The following is a 17188-nucleotide window of genomic DNA, read 5'->3' on the forward strand; positions in this document are numbered from 1 at the left end:
CATGGGCAGATGGTGAGAGGAGAAGGGGCTGAGGATGAAGCCTTAACCAGCGAGGTACAGGATCCGCAGTAAAAGCCAAGCCGTAGATTGAGCAGAAGCAGCCAGGGTGATTAAGAAAAGCTGGGGGATGTGGTGAGAAAAAGCCAAAGGCAAGAGCGAGTTTCACAAGGTGGTAGAGTAATATGAGCTCTAGAGAAGTCCCTTTGCTGTTGTTGCTGTTGTTGTAAGGATGTCACCTTTATTGAGAGCAGTTTCCGTGGGGTGAGTGGAAACCAGATTGGGGGATGCTCAGAGGTGTGGAGGATCCAGGATCAGCTGGAACGTGGAGGTAGAGTCAGTTCTTGAACAGTCTTGACTCTCAGAGAACAGATCAGGTTTTTCTGTGTTGTGGTTTTCATTTGTTTTGTTTTTCTTTGAAAGAGATTTGAATACCACTTAGATGCAGATGGCAGGATAAAATAAGGGAGGGGTTGAGGAGACCCAGGAAGGAGGGGGGAGGTTAATGAGAAGGTCAAAGGTGAAGCCTTCAGGAAACAGGAAGCAGTCTTAGGCTTAGGGCGGAGGATGGTCTCATCTAAAATTGAAATACCTGAAGACCTGGGCTCATAGGGCATGTGTGGCAAAATAAGTAACCTAGTGTTCCAGCCCGTAGCAGGGGCACTAAAAATACTTGAAATCATAATGTGATTGAAAATACCCCCTCCTCTACATAAAGTTAGAATGTCAATATATTACATACTATTTATTTCTTGTTTTTTAATGGCTTTCAGAAATATAAGCTCCTTATTTTTGATTGAAGAGTGCCACTTATGAAAGGAGATTAACACCAGGTTTTGACAATTCTTGGGCTCCGTTTTAGCCAAAGGTATCCTTGTAAAGGAGGGATGCACTCCTGTTCTCTAGCAAGGATGTTTCTGATGTGTTTACCTGTGAGAAAAAAAATCTCCAAGTAACTTCGTCTGTGAGGAGACCTTTGAGTCATGCTAGAGTAACCTAAAACATTTGTGTTTACTTATAAGAAGGAAAAAAAAAAGTTTTGTTTCATTTTATCATTTTTAAAAAGTGGTATGAAATAAAAAAGCAAAATAAAAAAAACCTGATTTTTTATTTATCATAAGATCTAGAGCTAACAGGATTTAAGTGGGTCATTCCCTCAGGGCTCTGGCTCGAGCATTTCTATTTTTAAACTATCCAAAACAAATTGTAATATAAAAAGACTCCCAAGAAGAGTGTACAGCTCTTTCTTTTTTCTAAATAAAGCAAAAATGATCAAATTAAGCTTGTTTATTACATTACCTTCTCTGAAAAGAATTAGAACTGATCATTACACCCTTTTAAGTACCCCTGTCCCAATTTTTGTTTAATATCTTAGACTTTTCCTCTTGGGGACATGGAGATACAATATCTCATAAAAGTATATCATCGAAAAAATTGGAAAGGAGTTGAGTACTTTGATAAATTAATGATTTTTGAAAGTTTCATATTACCTGAAATGACTGAATCACAATTAAAAAGTGAATATAATTATGTACAGTGTAATCATGTATGGAAAATGGTTAGAGACAATCTATTCATACTCTAAAAAGGAATGGTTGGCATTTCATGAAACCTTCACAATGAAATTTTAATTGGAAGCAGCTTATAATTTTTAAGTGTTAAATCTCAATTCTCATGTTACTTATCAATGTAATGTTATATTTTTAAATCTGATAAATTGGGGCTCAAAAAGTCTTTAAATGATGAATAAGAACAAATGTTTAAAAACAAAGGTTGAATACAAAGTAAACTAAATGAGGGAAACAAAAAAATAAAAAACCCAAATAAATATTAAAACTTTAAAATTAAAAATAACTATCATATTCTCTCTCTCCTTCCCTCTCTCAAAATAAATAAGCATTAAAAAAATGGTGCCATAAAACGTGAAATGAGATGAAAATGTCCTTTCTCGTTCACTGAGAATAAAACCACAGTGGGACCATTCTAGCTAAGCTTTGGGAGATGTTGTGAAATGGTAAGAGCTACCGTCTGTTAATTTATTCATCTCTTATGGGCAAGAGGCTTTATAAACATCGTTGCTGATTTTCAAGGTAACTCTTCAATGGAAGGTGTTATTTTTTCATTTGATGGAAGAATAAACTTTTAGTTCAGAAAGATTTGAGGGACGCCTGGCTGGCTCAGGCAGTTAAGCATCTGACTTTGGCTCAGGTCATGATCTCACGGTCCGTGAGTTCGAGCCCTGAGTGGGGCTCTGTGCTGACACCTCGGAGCCTGGAGCCTGCTTTGGATTCTGTGTCTCCCACTCTCTGCCCCTCCCCTGCTTGTACTCTGTGCTTGGTTGCTCACACTTGTGCTCGCTCACACACGGTCTCTCTCTCTCTCTCCCTCCCTTCCTCCCTCCCTCCCTCCCACTCAAAAAATAAATAAACATTTAAAAAATGAAATAAAAGTGGAGCTGTGGTTGAATAGCAACCTTTAGCAAAGATTTTAACAATGTTTCCGATACCTATTTAAATCCTGACCCTCCTATAAAATGCTAGCCTTGTACCACACCCCTATGTAAATAGATAAGATTTCTCAAAGCCAAAGTAGGCTTCGAGGTTTAGATGCCCCTCAGACCTTCTTACCTTCCCTCAGAAGGAGGCGATCAGGATCTTAGCACTCCCAGAAATTCATTCCCAGATGTTTGGGATTTTCCCCTCTTAACAAATAGAAAAACAGATGAAGTATAATGGAAAATACAGAAATCAAGGTTTAAGATGGGATAAAAGACACAAGACATCCTGGGGGGAGAGAGAAAGGCAAAAATGAAAGAGGGAAAACAAAAACAGAAGATGAATAAGCACAAATTGTGCTTATACGTTAGTTTTGCCTGCTTTAGGAAAATCGGATATTTAATGCCCTTGTAGATAATTTGAGATTATGTAACGGACCCAGTAGACTTTTAAAATGATGGCCATCATTGGAGTGCCTGGATGGCTCGGTTGGTTAAGAGACAGACTCTTGGTTTCAGCTCAGGTCATAATCTCAGGGTTTGTGAGTTCAGGCTCGAGTTGGGCTGCTTGGGATTCTCTTCTCATTTCCTCTCTCTCTCTCTGCCCCTCCCCTCCTTGCACTTTCTCTCTCTCTCTCTCTCCCTCTCTCTCTCTCTCTCTCTCTCTCTCTCAAAATAAATGAATAAACATTAAATTTTTTAATAAAATAAAATGATATCCATTGTTATTACCATCAACATTATTGTATTTGAGCATCTGTAGGTTGTTTTAAGTTGAGATTCCAGGTTACTTTGTGATGCTCTGTCTCCATTTACAGCAATTAATTTTTTAATTAGTTACAAATAAAATTGGTGCTTTTTTTGTTTGTTTCCAAGGAAATCCTGGACCCAAAGGCCAGAAGGGGGAAAAAGGGAGCGGAAGCATGCTAAGTAAGTTTATGGTTCATTGTTTTTATGTGTGCCTTGTAATAAATAAGCTTGTGATAATAGTGGTCTGGGCTCGAGGCAAATATTGGGAACTTCAGTATTGAGCCGTAGAGATTCTTTGCAAGCCAGCCACAGTGTTCTACAAATAAAGCTTGCTAATTGGAGTAAAACAAATAGATTAAATTATACAACTCTAAGTTTCATTACCCATTACCCATTTGTATTTTGTTTTCTTGAGGAGCACAGTCTTCTAAAAGTTCCACATAGAAAACTGTTCACTTTTCAAGCCACTTTCAATCTGCTGAAGGAAACCCAAGTTTATGAATAGAAACAATTATAGCCTCCTTGCCTACTGAGTAAACTTACTGAAAGGCTACCTATAGGAATTTGGACAATCTGACAACCCTGACCCATCAATTCCCTGAAGGCTGGGGTTTTTGTGTTTTGTTTTGCATCACTAAAAACTTGAAAGGTTGTGTTCTACATCACAACCTCAACAGAACAGATTTCACACTGGGATCCCTTTTGATAGGATTGTTAGAGGAGATGTCTTCAACATACCAGGCTGTAAGTCAGTTGAGTGTCTGGGCTGCGTCCACACGGATCCAGTGAAAGGATTATGAAAAGGGATTGAGGGACCCTCCCCTGCATCCCCAGTAGGACCTGTGTGTGCTGTGACTCTGGGAGTAGCCGCTCCGAGCGCACACACACACATAATCTCTACCCAACCAGGGTCTGTTTTAGATAGATTATGGCTAATCCTTTAATGTACCAAAACTCTAGCACTTTTCAGTCATAGTTATTTTAAAAACGTAGTACCAATTTCTCTGCCTTAGAGCAGAAGAAATTATTTTCACCTGTACCGTGCACAGATGCCACACTTAGATAACTGAGGGTTGGCACTGTGAATGCCAGCCACTAAAGCATCACGTAGCTACAGGATGCTTTTCACAGTTGTTGCACTGTTGATCCCGTTGCCCCTAAACTGAACAACATTTAGTAGTGTGTGTCTCCCCCACGAGCTTTGGCGTCGCTCGGTGATTATTAGCGTTGCTGTTATTATATTAAGATATGGAAACATTAGTATACATTTTCTCCTGCGTGTTCATTACTTCTGGAATGTGATCACTTCTGACAGCTGGAACACTTTTTTTTTTTTTTTATCCCACTTACCTTCCATGTTCCGTGTCTCTCCAGTTATTTTCACTTAAGCTCTTCGTAACTCTTTTCCCGATCTTCCTGTTGATCTCTGTCTTTATCTCTGCCTTTATCTCTGGTTCTTTTTTTTTTTTTTTTTTTTTATCTCTTTTGCTCCCGTTCCTGAGACTTTTTCTGAGCCACTTAACCTTGACTCTGGGGAAGTTTGGCAAGTAAAGAACTTCTCTGTTTTGCAGTCTATACACTGAACACCCACACTGCCTTCTGTTCCCTGGGGTTACCAACGCTTTGAACGTGTTTTTCAGATACGTTCAGAGATGTTTCACTTACAGATATTTTCATGGCTGTTTTGAACTTAAGTGCACACTTGCTTTGCGAAAGCAATGATAGAGACATTTCTGTGTATGAGTGTTTATGATCTGCAGACTTCCCTCCATGCACTCCCCCGCCCCACAGAGAGTATGTGTAACTCCATGATGTTTCTGAAAGAGAGAAAAAAATCATATACACAGACATCTATACAGTATGTTCTTCTTTTTCCTCATTTAAGTCAATATGTCAGTCATCTGCCCATGTCGGTCCATGTGACTTTAGCTCTTTTTTCTCGACGACTCTGCATTGTTCCATTATATAGCTATGCCACAGTGACTATAGTATTCTATCCCCTAGTCAGGAGCACTTGATGATTTCTTGCTTGCCATGGTTTGGCTTTATTAAGCAATGCTACATTTAGCAGTCTCGTACATGATCTTGTGGAAATACTCTGTAATAGACTATTTGCTAGAAGTAGAATCAATAGTCCAAAGGTGGCTTGCAGTTTACAATGTGATGGTTTCTTGTAAATGGCTCCAAAAAGGTTGGACCAATTTATTCTGCATGTAATTGCCTGATTCCCCACATCTTCAGTTACTTCTGATAAATAAAACTTTATATGAAATTATTTTAACAAATACATTTAATATTTTTTTAGGCATGATTTAAATATAAAAGGAGTAATCACTGATTGCCTCTTTTGTACATTTGTCAGGACCAGTGCAACTCCCGGATCATATTTGGGCAGGGCCCTTTTAAGATCAGGCAGGTTGGGCAAGACACCCTCTGCTACCATCTCATTAAAAGGCCCCTCACCTCCGGACAAATCATCCGCACAACTGACTCCAAGATCCCTCTGTGGCTCCTTCAAATGACTCTGGTTCCTGTGTCGTATCCAGCTTCCACATGGCTTTCTCTCCAGGTCTTTTGTGCTGTTTGGACCTCTGTTCCTATGCTCAGACCTCTTCCCACTCTAGTAACCCACCATCACCACCATCTGCTGGCACCCTTAGCTGGGTCATCTCCCATGTACTGACTGGCAAGCTGCTCCTACTGGTTCTCAGAGCAAGAGCAGGAGCCCTCTGCTCCCCACTCATCTGATGTCTTACTGAACCCAATTTAACCCACTGGGTTCTAGGAGACATCTCATGGATATTGATTATATATGGGTTCTTTACATTCAAAAACAATACTCTCAATAAGTGATAGGGATAACATAAAAGAAAATTCATTCATTCACTCTGCACATGTTCATTGTGTGCCTCCTGTAGCTGAACATAACAGCTAATAAGATATTGTCTATTGTCTATTGTCTCTGGCCCTCATAGAGCTAATAGTCCCTGAAAGCCTAGACATGGAAACAGGTGATTATACAATACAACAGAGCTATTCTGGGGGAGGAACAGGGCTCTACAGGTGTTCAGAGGAGATCAAGATTATTAAATTCTTTAAAATATTAAAAATATTGATTTTGATTAGCTTAATTTACCTTCTTATCTGCTTACTCTACAAATTATACCACCTCCCCCCCCCCCCCTGTTTTTCCCAAAGTTTATAGTGAGGTAAAGTAGAGCTTGAACAGTTCATTCAACACATTTAGACCAAAACACAGAACTTACTTCCTTCAATTACCTGGCAATTTCAAGCAAGTATTTTGATCGTGAAAAAATAATGCTGAAGTTTTCTATTGCCAAAAGCTTTTTTGTATTTTACGCTTTAAGTATCTAGTATAGATCCTGAAGATAAAGAAATATTTCCATAGAACTGGAAATATTTTATGTAGGTGAACAAAGGGATAAAAAAGAGAAAGGGGAAAAAAAAAATAAGAAAAGGCAGACCGAAACAAGGCATAGGAAAAATATAGGCTATCATGTTGTTTTTGAAGTTCTTTCTGTTTATTAGCAGATGACGTTTTCACACCTCTCATTTTCTTCACGGTTTACAAATAGTCGCAGGCGTCCCAGTCTTGAATTTCTGGTAGAATTTGAGCGTGTCCGTGTGTCCCTCAGCCCTTCCATTCCCTCTCCTGGGAAAAGCGTTTCATGACACCTACCTCACAGGGTTGCTGTGAGGGTCACGTGAGATACTGTGTGTGTGAAGATGCCCTGTAAAATCATAAAGTGATTTAAACACACAAGGTCTGTTGTGCCGTGGTCTCTCTCAACCGGAATTGCTGTTCCGTGCCGGAATCACGCAGGCATTTAAAACCGGTCCTGAGGCTAGGAGCGAAAGCAAAATGAAAACGCAAGAAGCCAAGTAAATGTCACGGACAAAAAGAGAGAGATGCTAGAGAGGAAGATGAGATTTTACGCGAGACAGAGGAATGAAAGTGTGACCAGATCACAAATCACTGAGTTTGTCTGGGCCGAGCAGAAGAGCGTAAGTTGTAAATAAAAGAAGTGACTAAACGGAGTGTGTGCCAGAGGCCAGAAGCTGTCAACAGAGGTCCGAACAAAATGTCAGTCTAATAAAACAAGAGAGTCCAGGCTCTGAAGGACGAAGCGTGAGCCCAAGACTCTGCTGATGAGAAAGCTCCAAGAAGGGTTGAAACAAATTAGAGTTGTCTATGGTCCTCTGGGTCTGCCCCTAATGACACCAGAGTCTCCAAGAATAAAAACAAAAAAGAGGAGGGGGAGGAATCAGCCAGTCTCGAGATGGTCCTTAGTGTTAGAAGACTGGCCATGTCGACTAGCCAGTTAATGCAAACACCGGGAGGGGAGTTGAAGCTCTTTGTCTGGGGTTGAATTAGGTGTCACTTCCTACCGCACTCTGTACTGGGGGCCAACTAGAACCTGGGAACCCGTCTTCCCTTGCCATCGGGCTGTGGTCCACACTGGCCAAAGAATGACCCTGATCCCAGAGATCGTGGCAGATAATTGCAGGGCACTCCATTCACAGGTTGCTTGACACCCCAAAGCGCAAGTAGATGCTAAGTGTGTGAAATACTGATCCAGACTTTGCAAATTAGGGGAGAAGGATTTCTCTTTTCTCCTTAGACAAAAATAGATCTGAATGCCCAGCTCAGATGCACAAATTATACCACCCTGAGTAATGTGCGAGGAAGAGACAGAAATCTGCCTCGAGCTCTCCTGCTTATCACAAGGATTCCTCTGTTCTGTTCTCGCCTGACGTGGAAGTGTGTTTCAGTCAAGCAAAAACAATTCCTACTATACAATTAAACACTTCGTGTGAGGCTCTGTCCTAAACACACCGATGACCAATGTGTCATTGGTCAGTATTTTTTACTGTGCTTTATTCATGCCCAATGAGACTGTAATTAGAATGTGAATTTACAGTGTCTTAAAACTCGTGCAAGGGTGTGAAATATCAGTTTGACTTGCCATTGATTTCTACTGAGGACAGCACAATCGCAGATGAATTTTGGTCTTTCTCAAAGCTTTCAGCCGACCGAAGTAAAACCCTCTCCTCCAAACACTAAATAATGATAACAGTGAACATTTAGACAACACTGGGTGTGCACCAGGGGCTTTTGATGCATTATCTCATTTAATCCTCAGAAGAGCCTTTGAGGTAGGTACTTTGTTATTCCCATTTTGTAGATTGGAAACTGAAGCTCACTGCTGATAAATGGAAGGGCAGAAACTCAAAGCCAGGTATATCAATCTCCAAAGCCCCATGTTGTAACTATGACTGCATTCAACACCCCCACACTAGTTTTTTCTTTTCTTAAATATAAATGCCGCAAATGCATAGCGTGGAGGCTATGGGGAAAAGAGGGAAAGAGATTTGTAATAAGCAACTTGGTTTTCCGGAATGGGCCTAATAATTTGAAGACACAAAGCAGGTGGAAATTCTTAGAGTATGACTTCCATTATTTAAAATTAAAAAAAAAAAAAGCATTGCCAATTAATCTTGATTTGTGTATGTTTCTACCTTCGCATACTGTGTCGGCTCTTGCCTCCAGTTCTGCCCCACATCTGTTATTCAGAAACATAGTCTCCCCGGAACACCTGCGAAGTTTACATTGTCGGTAATAAGAGTTATTTACTTATGGGCGTGAGGAGAAGGAACCACCTGTTAATATTCTGTTTTTATTTCGGTAACTGGCTCACTCTTAACATTTTTTCAGTAACTGGCTCACAGATATATTTTTTAATATAATCTGGCTGCTTTGATGTCCCTCTTCTGTTATTGTGTCTCTTTTTCCAAACTCAATTGTGTAGTTTTCTCAGCAGCACCCGTTATGATTGAGCAGAATACACCATCGGGAGCCACGTGGCTCCAGGTAACTTAGCTAAGCCTTCTTGTTCTTGACAGTCTGTGGTTTTTAAAGCTTTATGCGAGTCCATGAGGTGTTGTCAAAACGTGTAACGTTCCGTTAACACAATGGGTGTGTTCCCGAATAGTGGAGATGACTAATACGTCGTGTAAGTTGAAATAAGAGATTTAAATCGGGGATGGATCCAGCGGTCAGCGTTTACCCTGTTGAGTCTCTCTTCCGAGCTGACTCAACACAGCCCGACTCCTACCGGAGCCACTTAGAAGGAAAGAAAAAAAAAAACAAAAAAAAAAACAATCAGTACAGCTCCACCCAGGTCTCTCACACCAGCAAAATTTGAAATCCATCTGGTTACAAGCCTGAAAGTGGTGGACTAGACCCAACACACCGGTTCCCATCATCCACAGCCTCAGAAGACCAAACAGCTTGCCTGCCCCGCTTCAGAGAACCGGGTGCTGGCTTCCCACTCTGCAGTCACTGTGGTCTCACGCCACCACGAGATCGTTTCCTTTGTTCCTATTAAGGCACCGTCCGACTTCGGGCTCACAACCATACTCGCCCCCTCTCTCTCTGGGCTTCTCTGGAAATGCACCGTCCTGCAGAGGGAATCTCTACACCAGATTCCCCAGAACCACACAGTTGCTGGCTTGCACGTGAAGTGCCCGAGAAATATCTCCCATTATGGCCTAACCTACAGACTGGCCCCTTCCCGGGGGTGCTCTGTGTGATTTCCATTCCCTGCTTCCCTGAATTACTCGCATTCTGCCTGACCCACTCACTGCAAAATGGGACACCTGAATCCCAGCAACTTTTCAGATGCTCATTACCGGGAACTATTTAAAGGAATCTTAATATGACTGATTTAGCAAAATGAAAACCACCCTTCTTCCTAATGATGTTCTGTGTAATTCTGATTTTCCATTTCCTAGAAATGCTGAAAGGTAAATTGCTTCACCTGAACACAAATATTCAGTCTCTGTGCACAATATTTTTGCAAAAACTCCACATGGCTTATAGCATAATTCATTTATTCCCTACGAAATGATTATCTGTTCTATTCCAAAACAAGCTTTCATGCCAAACTCTCTCCTGTTGTAGTCTCCTGTTATATTCTGTTACCTTCTATTTCACTCGCACATAGAAATACTATGTCTATACCAAAAGAACGTGTATTATATTAATCACAGAAAGTAGCCAAATGAGTAATTATTATTACTGTAGTAAAACATCTAGTAGGCCCTTAATAAATACTTTTGCAGGTTTTTTTTTTTTTAAAAAATTAACGTTTGTTTATTTTTGAGAGAGAGAGAAACAGAGCACAAGTAGGGGAGGGGCAGAGAGAGAAGGAAACACACAATCGGAAGCAGGCGCCAGGCTCTGAGCTCTCATCACAGAGCCCGATGCAGGGTTCAACCCCATGAACTGGGAGATGATGACCTGAGCTGAATGAAGTCGGCCACTTAACTGAGCCACCCAGGTGCCCCTTTGCCGTTTTCTTTCTTTTTTTCTTTTTTTTTTTAAATAGACTCTGCTAAGCCTTTAAATAAAGTTGGCATTTCAGTGGCACAGTGATTTTGTTAAAAGGAGGTTTTTACTGTGCTCAGATCATGACATAACAGGGATGGCTGCTTCTAACTTATAAATTAGAGAAAAGGCTGTATTTTCAAATTTATACCCATTGAGGGACTCTGTTACTCATTTCATTTGCAACTAAACACAAAACAGAGAGGAAAAGAGAGGGAGACGTGGATTAGTCTGATAGGGTTGTGAGAACAAAGTACGACAGACAGGGTGACTAAACCCAAATGTGTTCCCTCCTAGTTCTGGACCCTGGAAGTCCAAGATCTAAGTGCCCTCAGGACACTAGTCCTGTTGGATTAGGCCTCACCCGTATGGCCTCAATCAACCTGAACTATCTCCTTAGAGGCCCTATCTCTATATACAGTCACATGGGTGTTAGGATGTCCACAGGTGTATTTCGGGTGGATATAATTCATCCTATAACAGGAAAGTATCGAGAATTGATGTCATTGTCTGAAGTCTCACATCTAAATCTTCACGGGTCATGGCTGGAACTTTCAGAATGAGGAAGATCTGCTTCAGGTGCCTCTGCCCATCTTCCTGTCCCTCACTTCTCAAGGCCTATATTGTATAGTAAGCAAATGTGAGACATTCTGCTGTTTTTGTAGTTATAAAATCAATTTCACTTTTATTTGTTTCTTGTCAATGTTTTGTTTTGACATTTCAGGGATGTTCTTTTACATTACGGTGTTTTCATGGAATAATAAAGATCGCCAGGCTAATTCAGTTTAAGTAGACTGTAACCAATGGTGATTAATTAGATCATGAGAAAAAGAATGACCTGGGAAGCTATTTCTTGAGAATGTTTATTCTCAAATAATCACCATTTATGCCTTTGTAAGAGTTTTTTAAGTAGAAAGTAGTGGAAACTTGCTTCATGGAGACACAGAACCTATTGATTCACATAATGGAGAATTCCAAGAGATGGTTTTGCTTCAGGCTTAGTGGGATCCAGGAGTTCAAACTAAGTCATTTAGATTCAGTATCTCTCTCCTTCTCTCCTTCTCTCTCTCTCTCTCTCTCTCTCTCTCTCTCTCTCTCTCTCTCATATCTATTCATAGTCCATTAGGCTCTTGCTGTGCTGCAGAATCTGCACATTTATCCATGTCTGAGAAAGAGTGCCACCTTTTTTCCTTCAAAAGAACTCTTGTGGTCTCTTCTTGGAATCTGAGTTTTCCCTTGACTAAGTACTGTAGTCTGTAAAGGATCAATACCAAATGATGGGTTGGGCAGGATCACCCCTTCAGAATCTCAGAGTGCAGGGCTAAAGTTCCTGAAAAAGTGGATCAACTTAACTGCGCTGTTAAATAATACTTAGTAATATTCTTGTTAAGTGCTTATTGGACAGCAATATTAGGTCATTTCTTCCATGATGCAAAAAAATTCTTTTATTGTTCTGACATTTGTTCTCAGGCCATGGTGAGCATCAGAATGATCTCTCAGGCTTTTATCACATATGGATGGCTGGACTCAACATACAGAGATGTTTATTTCAGGAATTTGGGTTGTGGGCTGCTACGTGCGGTTTCCAGAAGGTTTCTTTGGAATTCTGAAGCACAGTGTAGTTGAAAATTTCTTTTATACATGATACTTTTGTCGTATCATCACCGATTCCCAATTAGGCCAGAAATCTGAATTTTTAAGAAATAATAATATTCATAACAATACCTATAACAGAAAGTGAGTCTTCTGGGCCAGGTGTTCTACAGAGCCCTATGTATATACCTACTTCACTTAATCCTCTCAAGAAACCTATCAGTCTGCTGTTTTTCGCATGAGATTTAGAACAGGTCATTAACCTGTGCAAAATCACACAGCTAGCATATATGAGGCGGAGTGTGAATCCCGGTTTATCTCATTTTAAATCCTATCACATTAGAGTGTCTTTAGTCTCTTTTGCAAACCTCTTCAAAGTACATTCATGGACTAAACCAGTTCTCACGAAAGTCCTAGAAGGCAACTCCTCAAGATGTCATAACAAATGAAGAAATTAAATCCAATGAAAGCAGGCAAAACAATTTGTCCGAAGTCATAAAGGAAGTTTGCAGCCTGACTTCCCATCTAAACAAGCTTCCTGTTTTATGATACAGATCCTCACCGCCCACCCCCCCCCCCCCCAGCCCCTTCTGGTAAATAAGCACTAGGACCCTCTCATGTGAAATAAAGCATTTAGTACCCTAACCTAAGGACCCACATTTTGCATTATTTTCTGCTTTTCTTTCTGTTATTATCCAAACAAAATTTGCTATCCCATGCTTTTTTTCTTGTTTCTAAGAGTATCTACTTTGATGACACCAAACCAGCCAAAGTTTAAGATAAGCAAATGGAAGCAATGAGTCCTGGAGGAGAGAGAAACAGCTTTTTTTGTTGGATATTTGAGACGTCAAGTGATGTGTCCTCAAATATTGTGGACACAGCTTTCGGACACAAATCATGGCTTCTCCTATCAAATGCAGAGGTAATGGAGACTGTCTATGGTATTTTCTACCGGTCCTGGCAAGTCAGTCGTGATGGCCCCCTGGAGCTCTGAAAAGTTATGAGCCTAAACAAAATATAGCACACAATGACAAAGAGAATGTATATTGGCTTTTAATTTACCTCCTGATCCAATTCAAGGGGCAAACACTCAGTTATTTTAGAAAATAATTTTCTCTTCATAAAACGTCGAAGAATCTGTCCTGGGTTGTCAGCCTTGCCAATAACTGGACAGATAAATCTTCCTTGGGCCAAGGTGAAGACATTTTTCTCCACGAAATCCACAACTCAAAACCATACAGTCTATGATTTCGTAGTTTCCTAGAATAACTTTCAGAATGAAATAAAATGAATAATTCTATCACTACCTTTTGATTAGTACTTTACTATTTAAAATACATTTTTTCCACATGATGTCATATTTGACACCTCAAATGTAGGAGGTACGTGTTAATATATTTATTTTATAAATAGCCAAGGCTCAAATAGGCTAAATCACTTATCAATCAATGTCTTAACAGATTATAAAGAGGGACACAAGGACATTTATGAGGTCTGACTGATGTCTACATTTTCAGAAATCAGAAGGAATGATAATGTAATTAATGCTATTTTGTGGTGTGAGTTTTATAAATTAGCTCCCTTCAATATCTTAATGGTTTTAAGTGAAGAGCAAATTGTAAATAGTCTAAAAATAGGCAAGTAAAATGCACCTTTGTAAATTTTTTGCAGCTCTCCTCAGCAACTCTAGAAACTAAGACTCACGTAGAAATGAGATATTAAATAGTAACAAAATTGGTCTAAAATGATAATAAATACCCTAATATATGGATACGGTCCCTTGAAGAAAACAATATGGTCTTTGAAACACAGACACGTCTGTTTAATTGACAATTTGGAAATCCAGTAGTAGAAGCAACATTAGCGCCCAGGATACTCTCAGACAACTCACACTCCCAACCGCACTTGCTTTTCTTGTCTTACTCAACCTTTCCGTTTTGTTTGTCCCCCCCCAACATAAACTTATTCTTAACCATCATATCCTTGTGGGGATCTGCACAACAAGAGAGGTATTCTTTTTAAACACAAAGTTCTTCCATCTTGAAAATGTACCGCTTCTTCCAGCAAGATTCTTTTAAAGCTATCTCCGATGAGAAAGCTCAAACACTGGCAAATTAAATATAGGAAATAATAGCCTTCTGCTACTTTTTAATTTGCACACACTGAAGCAATTCACTCCCATTCATACTTAAGTTAGATTTACTCAGTGCTATGTGAGTTTGGTATCGTGGATTTTGAAGCAACAGATTCTCAGTCTTTAATTATTCAGCAGTTGAACTATGAGTGTTCAGTATAATCACGGTGGAGTTTGCTAACTAATTTCCAGTGAATTTCCAATGTCGCCAAAATATCTACTACCTGCTTATTCTGCAGTCCTCAAATCTTGGGCCTTTAGTTTGTTCTTCAATGTTAAAATAAAACTGAACACCAACCTCATGTTCTAAGGCAATTTGAGTGCCTCCTATCTGAAATAGTCTGATGAAAATACAGAAAAAATTACCTTCCACCGTGTATCTTCCCTGCTACCTCTGTGCTACTGGGTTTAAGGATGTGAAAATTCACATCCGCTTGAACCCTCAGAATGTGACCTTACTTGGAAGTCGCACCTTTGCAAGTGTAATTAAGCTAAGATGAGGTCATATTGGATCCAGGTGGTCCCTAACTCAAATGGCGTCTTTATGAGAGGGACACACAGACCCAGGAAGAAAACAGAGGCAGAGATTGGAGTGACACAGTTACAAGCCAAGGAACATTAATAACTGCCAGGAGCCACTAGAAGCTAGGAAAATGCGAGGAAGGATTTCTCCGAAGAGCCTTCAGAAGGAGTATGACCCTGTGGGCATCTTGATTTCAGACTTCTGGATTCCAAACCTGTGAGGGAATAAATTTCTTGTTTTAGGCCACACGATGGGGATCATTCGTTATGGTTGGTTTAGGAAACAACCTACATACCTTTCTTTCTCTCCACACTGCTCATTCCACAATAAGCACTACATCTCTCCCTTCATTTGAGGAAGAAGCCTAGTTCTGCCTGGGGATCTGAGAGGATTTTACTGAAGGTTTAGTTATAATAGGAAAATGCAAGCAGAACAGTCTACAAGGTAAAGGTGAACCTCAGATTTCATTGTCTTGAAATTCCCAGCCAGTGTAGACACTACATTTTCCTCCCTGGCCGCTCTCAATCTCTCCGCTGCCATCAGACTACACTGCACGCCTCTTCTCCACTAAGACCCTTTCCATCTACTTTGTGCTCTGCTCTGTCTCGGATTTCCAAAATGTTTGTCTCCTTCAGCTTCCAGAGTAAGATTCAAAATCTGTTACGGTAATTTTCCAGAGAGGTTTAACTCTGTTTCTCCAGACATTTGATATCAAGGTTGTGCGGTTCATAGCTAACTACCTCATGAAGCTAATTATCGTAAAGAAGACATCACTTTCCTTTCTAGAGGAATTTGGCCACATTGTGAGGATTTCCAGATCAAACTGCAATCAGATTTTTTTTTTTAATTTACTAAATTTGGAAATAAATATAATAATTACCATTGTAATAAATTTAACCCTGAATTCTAATTCTAATACATGTTATGAATAAAGAAAACGTGACCATGAGGTAAATGATATGGTAATAGCTGAGATAACTATACTCCTCAAGAATTGTTTTTAACCTCCGTTCTTGACTTCTACGCAAGTATCGGTGAGGGACACATGCAAAGAGGCCCCCATAGTTCACGTCCTTCCTGATCTCTCTTTTCAAATTAGAATTTTTCCTATCTAATAGAGCCTAGTAGAGTTAGAATCTCTTTTTTTCAAACTCTTAAGACTTGCACTGAAGCACTTTTGTAACTTATTTAGGGCTCACGTGTGGCTCCATCAACACAGCTGTAGATGTGTTCTCTTCTTTAAATAAAATATATTTCAAATATAAAGGGAAAAAAGATGAACATTTATAACAAACAGCTACCCAGTAGTCATGTACACATCACCTGGATTTTGGAGAATTTGACGTTTTACCGTAACGACTACAGGTATTTGTTTTTTACGAAACAGAATGTTAACTAATACAGTTGAGACCCTATTTATGCCAGCGTCCCTAGCTTTTCCAGGGTGAACCTTTATCTTGGAATATATATGTCTCTTTCCATTTCTGGTTTTATACATTTGCTACATATATATTATGCACAAACAGCAGACAATATTGTGTGTGTTCCTTCCATGAATGGCCTTATATCTCTCTCATTCTGAGCTTGTTCTTTCCTCTCAATTTTGTGAATTTCAGCTTTGAGTCATTGACCCTTTACAACAGTAAGGACATTAGTGACTCTCCAGCCACCACTTCTTTTATGAATCTTAGTTTTTAAAATAATGCAATTCCAGAAAATAAGAAAAAGATTATATATTCAATTTCTTGCCCATATACAAAATTACTGTAATTTCCTTGGGTACTTCTGGTCTTTTTGTATAATACTTATATTATCATCTTTGTTTTTCCATTTCTACATGATCTTTTGATGTTATGCTTAATGCCCCCAAAACTCTTCATTTAATGTATATGTAATAATCAGCTCTTTCTCTATTCTAAGATATTTATTATAGTTATGTTTTATTTCCTCCTTTCAAAATAAGCCCACAATAAACAAAACAAAAATAACCTCCAAAGTTGTTAACTTTTATTATGTTTTGAATTATTTCTTCACATTACATTATAAAACTTTTTGTAAATTATCTGCTCTATGACATATTTTTCTTTTGAAAAATTTTTCTTAGGATCATAGAAATATGAGTGAGCTATTAGTATAATAAATATTTTATATATTGGTTTTATTTTATATACAGACTTTTAAGAATATATAGAAATTATCAGTACTATACCCTTCCCTTCAGAACTGGGAAATAAGAATAGTCAAGATTTCCTGTAGGAAGTTAAACGAAAATGAATCAGAGCAGAG

The 17188-nt window shown here is 39.3% G+C and overlaps 1 protein-coding gene across 3 annotated transcripts in view; it reads left to right on the plus strand.

The window, feature by feature from the left end:
- Positions 1-17188, plus strand: part of MSR1 (macrophage scavenger receptor 1) — an 82234-nt gene that overhangs the window by 46621 nt on the left and 18425 nt on the right. For 2 of the 3 annotated variants that reach the window (XM_015085327.3, XM_053216356.1), the window contains one exon: positions 3368-3421. In XM_015085327.3, coding sequence (XP_014940813.1) covers positions 3368-3421 — 54 coding nt within the window. Of the gene's footprint in view, positions 1-3367; positions 3422-5603; positions 10376-17188 lie in introns of those variants that run through there. The other variant, XM_015085328.3, reaches the window with a different exon arrangement.

This window comes from Acinonyx jubatus, chromosome B1 (genome assembly GCF_027475565.1).
Source record: "Acinonyx jubatus isolate Ajub_Pintada_27869175 chromosome B1, VMU_Ajub_asm_v1.0, whole genome shotgun sequence".
NCBI classification, from domain to species: Eukaryota; Metazoa; Chordata; class Mammalia; order Carnivora; family Felidae; genus Acinonyx; species Acinonyx jubatus.